This window comes from Betta splendens, chromosome 13 (genome assembly GCF_900634795.4).
Source record: "Betta splendens chromosome 13, fBetSpl5.4, whole genome shotgun sequence".
NCBI lineage: Eukaryota > Metazoa > Chordata > Actinopteri > Anabantiformes > Osphronemidae > Betta > Betta splendens.
This window is the reverse complement of record NC_040893.2, coordinates 3,886,627-3,899,542: the sequence shown is the minus strand read 5'-3', so window position 1 is coordinate 3,899,542 and position 12,916 is coordinate 3,886,627. Positions and strand designations below refer to the sequence as shown.

General features: G+C 36.8%; 1 protein-coding gene across 7 annotated transcripts in view; it reads right to left on the bottom strand.

Moving 5' to 3' along the window:
* Positions 1-12,916, bottom strand: part of zbtb44 (zinc finger and BTB domain containing 44) — a 29,331-nt gene extending 16,415 nt beyond the window's left edge. For 5 of the 7 annotated variants that reach the window (XM_055513749.1, XM_055513747.1, XM_055513748.1 and 2 more), the window contains exons 1-4: positions 8,706-12,916; positions 5,754-6,854; positions 4,412-4,496; positions 3,900-4,051 (exon numbers count right to left, since the gene is read on the bottom strand). In XM_055513749.1, coding sequence (XP_055369724.1) covers positions 3,900-4,051; positions 4,412-4,496; positions 5,754-6,854; positions 8,706-9,072 — 1,705 coding nt within the window. In that variant the 5' untranslated portion in view covers positions 9,073-12,916. Of the gene's footprint in view, positions 1-3,899; positions 4,052-4,411; positions 4,497-5,753; positions 6,855-7,019 lie in introns of all 7 variants that reach the window. The other 2 variants (XM_055513750.1, XM_041073423.2) reach the window with 2 other exon arrangements.

Here is a 12,916-nt window from a genome sequence, read left to right as displayed (position 1 = left end):
ATGCTTAGAAGAAGTGATTTTTAGTATTTTAACAGTTAACTGTACTTTTAAACCGATTGAGTATTTACAATGTATGTACAACACCTTTACTTTGATTATACTGTTGATTGCTTAGATTTATCAAATAGAGCAATCCCTAAGAACAAGATAAAACAAGGAATTACCACAAAACATGTTTTCGCTGTCTTTAATTACTGTAAATGTCCTGAGACATAGCTACAGTTGTGCATCTGAACGCATCTATGGCTTCCATCTTGTGAACTTCAGAGCCTGTGGCGTCAGTATTGCAACACAATGTTTTCCATACTATCTTACCTCAGTACTCCTGAGAAGTACTCAAGTTCTGTGGAGTACAATCCCAAACTGATCCCACATCAATATAGAAATTGTCCTAAATATATTGCCATTGCCTTAACAGTCACTAAAAACTCCATGCCATAATCATCCCCCAACAAGACTTGGCACAATGCAGTCAGGAATGTACTGGCTTTAAGGCAACCACCTAGACAGTTCCAGTGTGATTCACTCCAGAGAACACGTCTCCACGCCACCGGGGTCCAGGGACCTCAGGGAACTGCATTAGACACTTTATATTGCTGGCCAATAGCGTGCAAGTTTAAACAAAGGCAGTAAGACAGATATAATGTTTAGCAACATAATTTTAACACTTATAATTACGGTTTTAGGGATCGTAATTCATGAAACAGCTGGGAATTTAGTAACCAGCTACCCAAAAAAAAGAGTTGTTTTTCTGCATCACAATGTGACTTACAATTACATGGTGCTGAGGAGTTTGTTGTGAAAGTAACATTATGCTTAGGCAGGACATTTTCATGATAAACAACCTAATTGTGTTTTTCTGTGAATAACTATATACTGTAACATGTTTAACCAACGTTAGAGTATTGTTTAGATTGAGATGTGATTTAAAAACAGTTGAAATTACTGGGTCAAACTGGTACTGAGCTTTGATGGTGCATGTCTGGTGAACTGGAACAATCTAAGAATCTGGTCTTTGTTGAATCTTGTAACTACCTGCATGTAAAGAGGCATCAACTGATTACTGTATTTTTTGTCCTATAAAGCAGTTTAGCATGCAGCATGTAATTGGCTGAATGTCGTATTGTAATGTACCATTTTGCTTTTTCAGGAAGAGTATAGAGATACAACTCTATACACCTCTATACACCTCACAGATTGATGATCTGTGAAAATAATAATAATCAGTAATCACAACAATTATATAATAATAATTATTATAAAATACATACATAGAGTGGATAAAAAGCAGGAGACACCCCAGAGCCATGCTACCCATTACCACAGACTCAGAACAGCTACAGAAAGCTATCCAGTCCATGTAATGCTATGAATTTTCCTCTGGGTAATTCCTGATTAGTTGGGAGTGTTGATGATGGTATTATATCATACACTCATTGTATAGGGAAATAGAAATGAATCTGTCAGAAATGTATGGCCATTCCCAGAGCCAGGTTGGGACAAGCCAAACAATAGCAGACCATTGAAAACAGCCCCACTAGAGATGATTGTTTAATTTTTTTTCTGTCTGTGTCAAGTCTAAGTCTAAAGTGCTTATTAAGTGCTGTTCTGTATGGATCGGTGCAGCAACCTGGTTGGTTGGCTGCCCTACAAAAGAAAATAATTGATAATGATGATAATAAATACCCTACTTTTATCATATGGGGGAGGAGAGATTTTAACATATTTCATGCTGTCTTAAATGTTTGGTCAGACCTGATGTGCAGCTAAAGTTGCAGCTAATTAGGTTAAGTATTGTCTTTAAGGTGAAGCTGTTTTTGATCCTTTATTGGACTTGCCAGCCGTTTAAGCAACCTTCTATATAAACAAATGACACACAAAATTTGTTACAAGTTTTGGAATCAATAGGAAGAATCAAAGTTAGGTTTGTGATATGGGTACAATACTTGTTACTTTCCAATAAGTTTGTTACCCAAACCAATATGCCAGTAAATTATACAGAAGGCTTTTGAATTGAAGGTAATATGTATTCAAGAATTAGAAACTAACAGTTCCAGTTGTCTTAAAACAACAGAATCTTTGGGGATAAAACTATTTTGGATGAATAGGAAATTTTACAGACATAAATTTGTCTATACTTATAGTGTAGCATGATGATTTCTTACCAAATACTACCTAAAGGTTTGGCAGTCACAAATAAAAAGTGGACTTTGTTCAGTTTTAAACACCCTGAAAATTTCCTTGAATATTTTGTCGGCATTACAAACAATAAAGTCAAATTCTTCTCAATACTGTATGTACTGTAGAAATATTCTTTTTGGACAAATTAGGAAAGTGATAAGCCACAACCCATCTGTTTAGGTACAAGCTTAACCATTCCTAGAGACTTATTTTGTACTCAGGTAACTTCCTTAATTTTGGAATGATCCAATACACAATATTTGTTTACATGTCTTATGTCGTTTCCATCTCAAGTTGTACTAGTTACAGGCATCTAAAATATATAATAGTCAAAATTAATTTGATTTTTAAACATCAAATAAATAATGATTTATACAAGTTGGCAGATTGGTTTAGATTTCATTATTTCGAATTTTCTTCAGGGTTGTAATTCCTATCTACTTTTTAACACTTCATCGTAGAATCGTCGTTCAACTTTCTAAACGTGTGTCATCTTTAGGAGATGTGGGCTATTACTTTTTATGTTTTTACCTATTAAACTTTTAACGTTATTCAACTTTTTTCATCGCTTTTTATAATGGTCGTCTATGGGAATCATCGTTCAACTTTTTGTCAACTTCCCACTTTTTATCAGCGTCCATCATTGTCATACTTTGGCGTAGAAACGTCACTTCAACTTCAAAAGCGTCTATAATCTTTCAACTTTATCAGTGTCAATCAGCGTCCTCGTATCTTCTATACTTTTCAACTTGTCAGCGTGTAAATATCGTTTGTTTTTTGTTACATTTTCAGCTTTTCCATTAGTGTGTATTGCATGAGCTAGAGTGCGTGATGTCACAGCTAGAATGCAAGGACCCCTATTTCAAAGACAGAACTTTTGTCTTTAACTCGTCGCTACAGCCATAGTTTTTACTCTATCAGTGTAAATTTTTCACTAATTCGTAGTTATACTTGTCTTCTTTCTAATGATGTGTCTGGCTATATATATCCTCAGACCTATACTTTAATCGCTATCAATCTCAAAGCGCAGATAGATCCAGAATTTCCCTATAGACTCTAATATTTAGTTCCGCCAGACGTCTGGGGAAAAACGCAGAAGGTGACACCTTTTGAAATCGTGACTGTGGCTACAAACCTTAGTCCTCAAACATAAAATTAATTACAGTTGTTCAGTGAAGAAAACAAAACTCTGCTTTCACAGAGCAGAGTGAGCCTGATTTTCCCGCCTTTTGTCTCCACGGTGACGGCGCAGCTGCAGATAGGATTGACAGGTCAAACTCCTGATGCCCAGTGTACACATCAGTTCCATGCTTATTACTGATTAGTCAAATACACTATAGGATTGTGTAGTAATTAGGCAAACACTTCCTCTAAATCCTTTCAAAATAAAAGCACCAAGCCATTAATTAGCTTTAATAGCAATATTTAATAATAATAATTATGACTATTTAAAGATTGATTAAAAGTTTAGTATTTACTAGTTTCGTATTTAGTACTTTCAAAATAAAAGCATCTTTTTAATCTTGTCATCTTTTTTAATTGAGGTCATTGTTTTAATCTTCATCAACATTTTCTCATTTTGTCGTACTCAACTTTTTTACATCAGCAGCTTAATCAGCGTTTGGCATCATTCTGGCACCAGAGCAGCTCTCTCACGTAATTTCTCGAGAAATTACTTTTACTATTTTATTTTGTTCTTACTTTCTTACAGTACCTACCAGAGTGTATGAGCATGTGCTGCTTCAAATTTTGAATCCGAGTAAATCGAACGCCACAGGTTGGGCACTGAAAGGGTCGGTCGGGACCATTGCCACCAGGCCGAGTGGAAGGACTGATATAGAGATGGTATGGATACTGAATACCTTCCAACCTGAAACACAGGAATTAAGAGAAACACAAAACACTATCTTTGTTTAAAAATGACTTTAAATTTGCCATAGAAGTCTGACTAGTTTAACAAAAAACAAAATCTATGAAGTTGACATTTGTATTAACATATTAAGGCAATACGTAATTAAAGCAGGCAATTTTGATCAATCAAGCAATTAATTTGACGTTAGTAATGATGTTATCTGTGTCAGATTGTTAAATCTCTGACATTCATATATTTCCAGTTAGTGGCCTTATTTTTCATACTGTCTAAACATCTTTATACAAGATTGCATCATGCTGCTACCATTTCAACAGAAAACCTAAATAACAGATGTGGCCCAGACATAGAGCATGATACCTTTCGTCATCTTCTGCGTGCCCTCCAGCATTAGAGGTGCTTTGCATTGATGGTAAGCCCTCGGACACTCCCTCATCCATTGATCCTGACAAAAGGAAAAGGGAAAATCCATATACAGCATTTGTCAAATTTTCTTATTCACAAAATGAGTCTAGAAGGCACGCATTATTGGCATGGAGATAAGCTAATATACTGTTGTCCTTTAAATTTAAATATTTAAAGACTGATCACTGTATACAAATACACTGCACTTTTAACCGTTCAAGAAAACTATGTTTTTATTTCTCTTTTACTCACTGCAGGGCAGAAAACCATATTGGAATCTCTTTTGTTTTAAACATATGAAATCTACATTCTGAACACATAAATGCCTCTAACCCTAGGTCACACCTAGGTGTAATTTTAATTCAAACTGGAATAAATAAAATAAATAATTCAAATTCAACAGGATGCCCATACGTGCTGGTGACGTCACATCAGAATAACCCCACCTCACGTTCAGAGATGCCGGTTTAGGATGGAAGCCGATGGAGTGGGCAACCTAGATAACTCAAGGTTGCCATAAGGGAAGTTTTTTAGTGATACCCGGACCCAAATTCTCACTGAGAAGCCTGTTAAGGATGGTTGCCAAATGAGAGTGCAAGTTCCACAGTCTACTACCACCTGACCACATGCTAAGAAGCCACCTAACTCTGTTCAAAGACAAACCACCTATCAGCAAAGCTGAAAAATAATCTCTTTGTTGCATTTTAGAGAAAGGTCGATATCTAGAGGTATAACTTTAGCCTAATCTGCCCTTGGCAACAAGTTGGCTTTGATCTGGTTTAAATTTCTTAACTCTTTCCCTTTCTGAATTCCTTTTCTCAAAAGAAAAAAATGTCACACAAACACATACACACACAGCCACCAATTGGTGGCTTTTTCTTTCACATAAAAATACTTAGTTAATACCTATCCTAGACATATCATATAAGTTAATAGTTGCACTATCATAATTTTGATTATTTAATCCATATATTTCGCAATGTTAACATCTTTCAGGCAGCTGAAAATTGAATTGAAAATTGATCAGCTCAACAATGAACACCAAAATTGTTTTAACAAATTTGTAAAGTGTTATTTTTAATTTGTGTTGTCTCTCTGTTCCCAACAACCATCACAATGTGCGTTTGTGCAAAAATAAAATATTACAGTGGCACGTTTTACAAGAACAGTGTATTTGTATACAGATGTAGCTGGATTATATGGATTGTGTGTCTTGTGTTGTGTTGTGTTGTGTTGTGTTGTGTTGTGTTGTGTTGACAAAACGAATTCTACAGGTATGTAAAGAGAATAGCCACACCTATAGAGGAGGATTGTGGACTAATAAGAAGCTCCTCCTGAACCTGTTCACTCCCCGGCACCGTCTGCTGGTCACTTAGTGAACTCTGGGAAGCACTAACTGGTTGAGAAGACGCCTCTTGGACTTCTTCGTCACTGAGACGTTCTACTTTCACCCTCACGTCTTCCTCCTCTGCAGGTACTGGTGATGACACTACTTTGGAGCTCTCACAAGTAAGGTAGTCACTGAGTCGTCGACTAACCACCGCTTCTGATGACCCTGCGGCACCCTGTTCTAAACAACGGGGACTCTCTGGAAGTTTTGATTTGTCAGAGTGGAACCTACGATCAATACCAAAAGGGAAAGTCCATGGAAATGCCAGTGAAGATTCCACAGGCTGGGCTGTGCTGTCTGAAAATAAAGGGGAAGGGTTTGGAATCTGAGGGGAGGTGGTAACCATCTGTGTAGTGCATTTTAGCGGACTCTCAGGTGAGGCCATTGATACAAAGTTCTTGCGTTTCCGGCGTGACTCACGACAAATAGGAACATTTCTCTCCATCACACTGCAGTCTGATGACACAGGTGAAACACTTCCATCTAATGGAGTCAGGGCACAGTTTGATGAAGTGCTCTCTTGTGTTGCTTCGTGTGGTTTATCTGTCGTAATATTGTTGTTGTTGCTGTTACCCGGGCTCCACAGAATACTTGACTTCATGAACTCTGAACAAGTGCTTGCCACAGCAAACATCTGCATGTAACTTGCAGCTGCCAGAACATCAATGATGTTCTCCGTGCTGACAGAGAGAGTAGATGTATAGGCATATTCCAACAGAGGAGCAAAGCCACTAACAGTCACATGATGAAGGTCCAACACGAACTTGTCCTCCTCCTCTGACCGACCCACCAGTTTAGATCGGAAGAATTCACTACAGCATGCCAGGACCACTTTGTGAGCCAGGAAGAGCTTGTCTTGGACCCGGATGGTGACGTCACATAAGTGACCCTCATTGCGTAAAGCATTTAACTTGTCCAGCATCTCCTGGCTGTGGGACGTCGAGCTGTGGGTGAAGGTTTTGAGCCCCATTTTGGAGTCAGTCCTTGACTCTGTACAGGGAACGCACCCTGCAAAAGATAATTCAATAGACACACACACGCACGCGCACACATGCACACACATACATACGCACGCACACACACACACACACACACACCGCTGAAACATGTTTGCAAATAGGTAAATAAGATAAAGTGCTTCTGATTAGTCAGGAATTTACTATGCTTTCTTACCCAATAAGTTCATACTGTAACTGTAAATACAGTATAACAAAGAATCAGTTGCAAAATATCAGTAAACACCAGTTCCAGGATGATGAAGACATGATGACAAATTGTGAATGCAGTGTTTGCAAGCACAGTGGATTTCTAATGTGCTCTATGAGGGGAAGGCAAGGTAAGGAAATGGGAATAAAAGGAAAGCATGAAGGACAAATGCCAAGTTATGCAACAATCAAAGCAGCTGTAGGGCAGTGCAAGTCAGACTCAAGTGGAGGCCAGTACACGTCTGGATGCTCAGCAGCTGTCTGTGAGACATGTGCATTATAGTTCTTCCGTTCAGCTTCAGATTTTCCATAAAACATAGGCTTAGGGAAAGGGGCTCTCACAGGGAGCCTATGCTTCGGTCAGACATGCATTTAAGGAAAATACTCCTGGACTATATTGGGCCAGTAAAGAAAGTGAATTATACACCTATAGGGGAGTACTTAGACTAGAAGAACAAAAAGGCCAAATAGAAAAGAGCTAAACCCGCTCCAGAGGGGGGGGTATAAAAACTCCTAAATAAATTTCTTTTGTTACATGACCTCAAGTTAATGACAAAACAAATGGCAAAAGGTTTGTGTCCTATAAGTTCCTGACTTTAGGTAACTCAGGTAGATGATTAAAATTAGGCAGACAAAAAAATAATAATGCCGTTTTGCCAAAATGTTCATTAGGAGAAAATGTTTTCCCTACTTAAAATATATTACGCTTACCAGTTTAGGCATAGCCACTAAGCTGGTACTGTTTACACCACGCAGCGTTACGGTTACCAAGCAAGCAAAGGCATTTTAGGGAAACAGTCTGCATATGGTTTATACAACAAAGAAGAGAGTCATGCGGTGAAAGAATGCAGTGAAAGAATTGTTGACTAAACGATCCCGACAAAAAAAAAAAACACTTCATTACCTAACAAAGTCAATTTACTGCCAAGTGAACCAAGGGACGAAAATAATATCCGGTTGAAACTCTCAAAATAAGACACAAATAAAGAAAACGGTGCGCTATTACGATTCAGAATGTTACATAAAATAATTTCGTTTCAGTTCCAACTGTCTAAAATATTATTTTAATGTATTTAAACGACCAATGATAAAATTATAGGCAACAATGAGCTTTATTTGTTACTTCTTACGACCTCTACACTGACAAGTGTTTGAAAACAAAAATAGTTGTTATTGTACTGTATCCTACTTTTAATAGCTTCATCAAATTCTCTGTTAAATATTGTAAATACCGAATTAATATTACGAGTTATATACAAATTTGTTTTTTTATTTTTTTATTATTTTAAAGCCAAAGAAACATGTCCGTTTTAAAAGGCATAACCAGAATCGGCTGACTGACTGCCCGTTAGCTCTCAAGCTAGAATTACCTGCCACAAGACAGACATAAAAGTCGGCTTCTTTGCTTTTAACATCGCTCACACAGAAGTTGTCGGACTCATATGTACATCGTGTTTTTAGTGTTCTATGGTATGTTCCACAAAAGGAAGTTACCTTGTAAACCGAGGCCTATGATAACGGCTGGGCCCCGGGATGCACAAACTGCTCAGCTGACTGAAGCAGCAATAGTCGGAGACAGCGGTGCGCCGTGCCGCTCTATCACATTCCTTTCTCCTTTCAGGCAGTTCTCGGCCTGCCAGCTTCCAATACTCACAGCATAAAAAATGCTCACGCCAATTCACATCACAGCAGGCTGTTGTTGTAGTACTCGAGGTGGTGTTGTCATGCCTTTGTGCTCTCTGTTTTCTGCGGTGTTTGTATCCCCACAATGCAACGCGCAAACCTCGATGTAAACTACTACTGTGAGAAACAGGAAGTATCACGTTTAGCGACATACTGTACAGTATAATACAAATAATAGCGCAGGAAGTCCCACTTTTTATATTTATGTTAATTCCGATTATATAGCCATCTTTAGATATGTTAAATAAATCAGACAACGCATGCAAATCTGTGCTCTTTAATATAAAGTGTATGGAGTTGTTAGTAACCACAGATACTAACGCTCCTGAGTCTTTCATTTAATGCATTCTTTACAGTTTATGATGTTTGCGGGGAAATGATAAGACCTCAGAATGTGTGCGCTGGTATCTGGAGTCAAAATTTAACAACCAAATAATGCCTAAGTCCTGTGAGTTCATCCATCCCTCACGTTAAAGTTGTAATTCATCTGTTTTCCATAAAGGTTAACAACATAATCACAGTGAATGCTGGAAACATTTACTGTTTAGTTGTTCTTTAATAATCTTAATAATCTAAGTAATCTTTATTATAGTTCTTCCGTTCAGCTTCCTCCTTTTCCTTATACAGTAAAATAATAATTGATGCGTGATTTTGTGTTTAAATATTCACATAAATTTGCATTTCCTACATTGTAGCAACATTTAGGACTGAAACTGTCTTTCTGGACTGATTGGAACAAGAGTTAAGTAAGGTCATGTGACTGACTGTCCAGTTAATTCCTATGCTTAACTATAGGTACAAATATAATTGGCTTATTCAACTGCAGAACCTCAGATTAGTCTGTGCAGGTAAACAGACAAGAGAAATAGCCTTTCTCAGGGTACTCCCTGAGTAAAAGGCAAATCCCATTTATTTTTCACACACACAACAAATCACTGCTTGTTGATGGCCACTCCCACACACAATCCCCTCACTCATGGTGTACCACACAAAAAAGAACAAAAACCATTACAACCATAAATGAACAAGATGCACAAAATTATGTTTAATTACAATATTTTGAAGTAAGTCAACCTTGTCAATGTTTTATTCATTATTTTTTTAATTCACAGAACACTTGTCAACTTGGACCTTTTCCATCCATCCATCCATCCATCCATTTTCTAAACCGCTTATTCCCTAATGCTGGGTCACGGGGGTGCTGGAGCCTAACCCAGCTGACTATGGGCGAGAGGCAGGGTACGCCCTGGACGGGTCGCCAGTCCATCGCAGGGCAGGACCTTTTCCTTATACAGAAAAAAAATGATTGATGCACATTTGGCTTTGTTTTGTATTATAATATTCTCATTTGCTTAGGTTTACACCTTTGAGACTGTTGCAACATTCAAGTCTTTGTTTGATAAAATAAACATGTTAAAATGACTAAGCATTTTTTTTCCATCTGGAGGAAGCTCTTCAGCTACGTCGTCTTCTGCTTATTGTATCCTGTAGCACAATGGTTTAAGTTCTTGACTCTGGAGTGGGCAGTCTGGGTTTGAATACTGTCTGAGTCATGTTTATGCTATCGCATTAATATATAAATATTTGTATTTACCACATAAATTGATTTATATGCTTAATGTATTACTATATTAGTAATCTATATTATAGATGAAGAACTTTTAGAAAGTTTCATTTTTTCGAGTAGAATGTATACAGCTCCTCTGAGCAGTGATTTAAGTAGCTAGTGTTGCTCCGTTGCAAAAGAGCATGACTCTCTTGCAGGACTTTCTGGTTCGAAACCCGACTGGAACAAGTCTTTCAACATGAATGAGAAGAAGGATTTACCACACTGTAGTTTATTGAAATCATACTGATTTGTTTTATTTGTGCACTTTCAGCTCTACAACTTCTTTGCAGATCTGATCAGCTATACATTCAACTCATCAGGTAGTTTTACAGTATAATAAGGCATGTTTATGCATTCAGTTTTTAATATAAGTACACTGATTTCCTTCAGATAAATTGAGTTAAATACTTAATTTATCAGCAACCTTCAGATATATTATAAAAGGGTCGTCTGTGACTAGTCATTCACACTGTTTTACACTTTAGCAATTAACCACACACACTTTACAAAATAAAAGGACAAATTCAGATCTTCAGCTTTATATAGTAATATTTCTGCTTTCAACCGGTTTATTATGACTTTATTATATCACTATTTTACGGTTTAGACAAAATAGCACATTTTCTGCTTTTGACTGGTTAATTATGATTCGTTAATTAGACTAAATTACTGTTTAGCAATTCCTTGCACATGCTTCATAAAATGCTCCAACTTTTCCAAATTTAAAGTTCAGCTGCTTCCTCTGCAGCTACTCAGCTGTTTTAAATGTTTTCACAACCTTCAACTATTCTTTCAGCTCTTGGACTCTATTTACCTGGTTTAATACATTCAGCTATATTTAATCAAATTCAGCAATTCTTTACATACTTCGTTCATTTTAGCTCTTTCTTTAATCTCTTTGAACTTTCCTTAATTTGAAATTCAACTGTTTCAGCTTCTTTAGAAAATATTCAACACCCAGTTCTGTTCAGATACATTTATCTATCTCAAGCTACTTTCAGATATGTTTTCAATGTTTCAGCTATTTTCAGCAATTCTTCAGCAATACATTTAGCATGGAAGGATTCACTGTGCATTTTCTTATGGAAATGCTTTATCTAGTCTTAGCATTGATATTTCCTTTCTACAAACGTCAACACCTAACTCCTTCTACACGCTTTGAGCTACAGAAACCGTTTAAATATCATGTTCAGCTTTTCAAGGAGAAGTGTGCTATTAGTTTTTTTAGTCATATGTTTTATACTTTTGGAAATATGAAGCTTTTTCTTCTCTCTATTAAAACAAACTGGATTTTTACCATTGACACTAGGATGTGTAATGTAACCATTTAAAACTATGGAAGTAGCTCCTTTGGCTCATAAGGTGGATAAAGTCCTTGATTCTGAAGCCTAAGGTTTCAGGTTCAATTCCCAATTAGGGTTACAGCAATATGTAAAACTAAGTTGTTTACAGGAACATAAAGCTCTAATGTAACCGTTGTAAAACATTAGAAGCAAATATTAACTAAACTTAACTTGTTTAACTTAAATTCAACCATTTTTGTTTCCTTTGTGAACATACAGCTCTTTTTAAAAAAAAAATAATCGTTAGATATATTTATCTATGCATTCAACTTTTCAGCTATTTCAAACTATGTTTTCAATGTTTCAGCTACTTTCAGCAATCATTCAGCAAAACATTCAGTTTAGTAGTTTTTCAAATACAATGTATAGTGCTGCTTACAGTTGTATTGTCAGCAGTTATTGTGGCTCAGTGGTTAAGTGTTTGACTTTGACTTTGTAGCCTCTGGTTCAAGTCCTGGCTAAGGCAGCCGTGAAATCATGTTTTGCATGAAATTATTAAGAATATGCAAAATAGATTTTTAGATATATGCACCTAAGCATGTGCATTAAATTTCTCAACCGCTTCCAGCAGTTTTCAGTGCTTAAGCTACTTTCAGCAATTCCCCAGCAATACATTCAGCATGGAAGCATTCACTGTGTATTTCTTTTATGAAAATGCCTTTTCTGGTTATTTTTCTACTTCTTATTTCTCCGCTTTTTTGGTCGCTTTCTTCTTCTCAACGCTTTGTCATAGAACCATTGTTCAACTCTCTAAATGTGCTTCTGCGTCTTTAGGAGGTTACGGCTATTAATTTTTTCAGGTTTTCAACTTTTAGCGTTATTCAACTTTTTTAATCGTTTTTTTTATAATGGTCGTCTATGGGAATCATCGTTCAACTTTTCATCATCTTTCCTCTTTTCATCAGCGTTTATTATCGCCATGCTTTGGCGTAGAAATGTAATTTCAACTTCAAAAGCATCTATCCTCTTTTATCTTTCTCTGTGTAAATCAGCGTCCTTGTATCTTTTATAGTTTTCGACTTGTGAGTGTTTGAATATCAGGTGTTTAAATATTCAGCTTTTCCGTTAAAGGTCCATGCACATGCAAAATTCACTTTTTGGACATTCTGGTACGTTTATTTGACTCCCTGGGTCACATTAAGACACTCCTGGTGTGTTAAAAGTACGCCCCCTACTTATTTGACATTTCTGAGAGTTTATCCAATCCGGTTCAAGAACCATGTTGGAAAA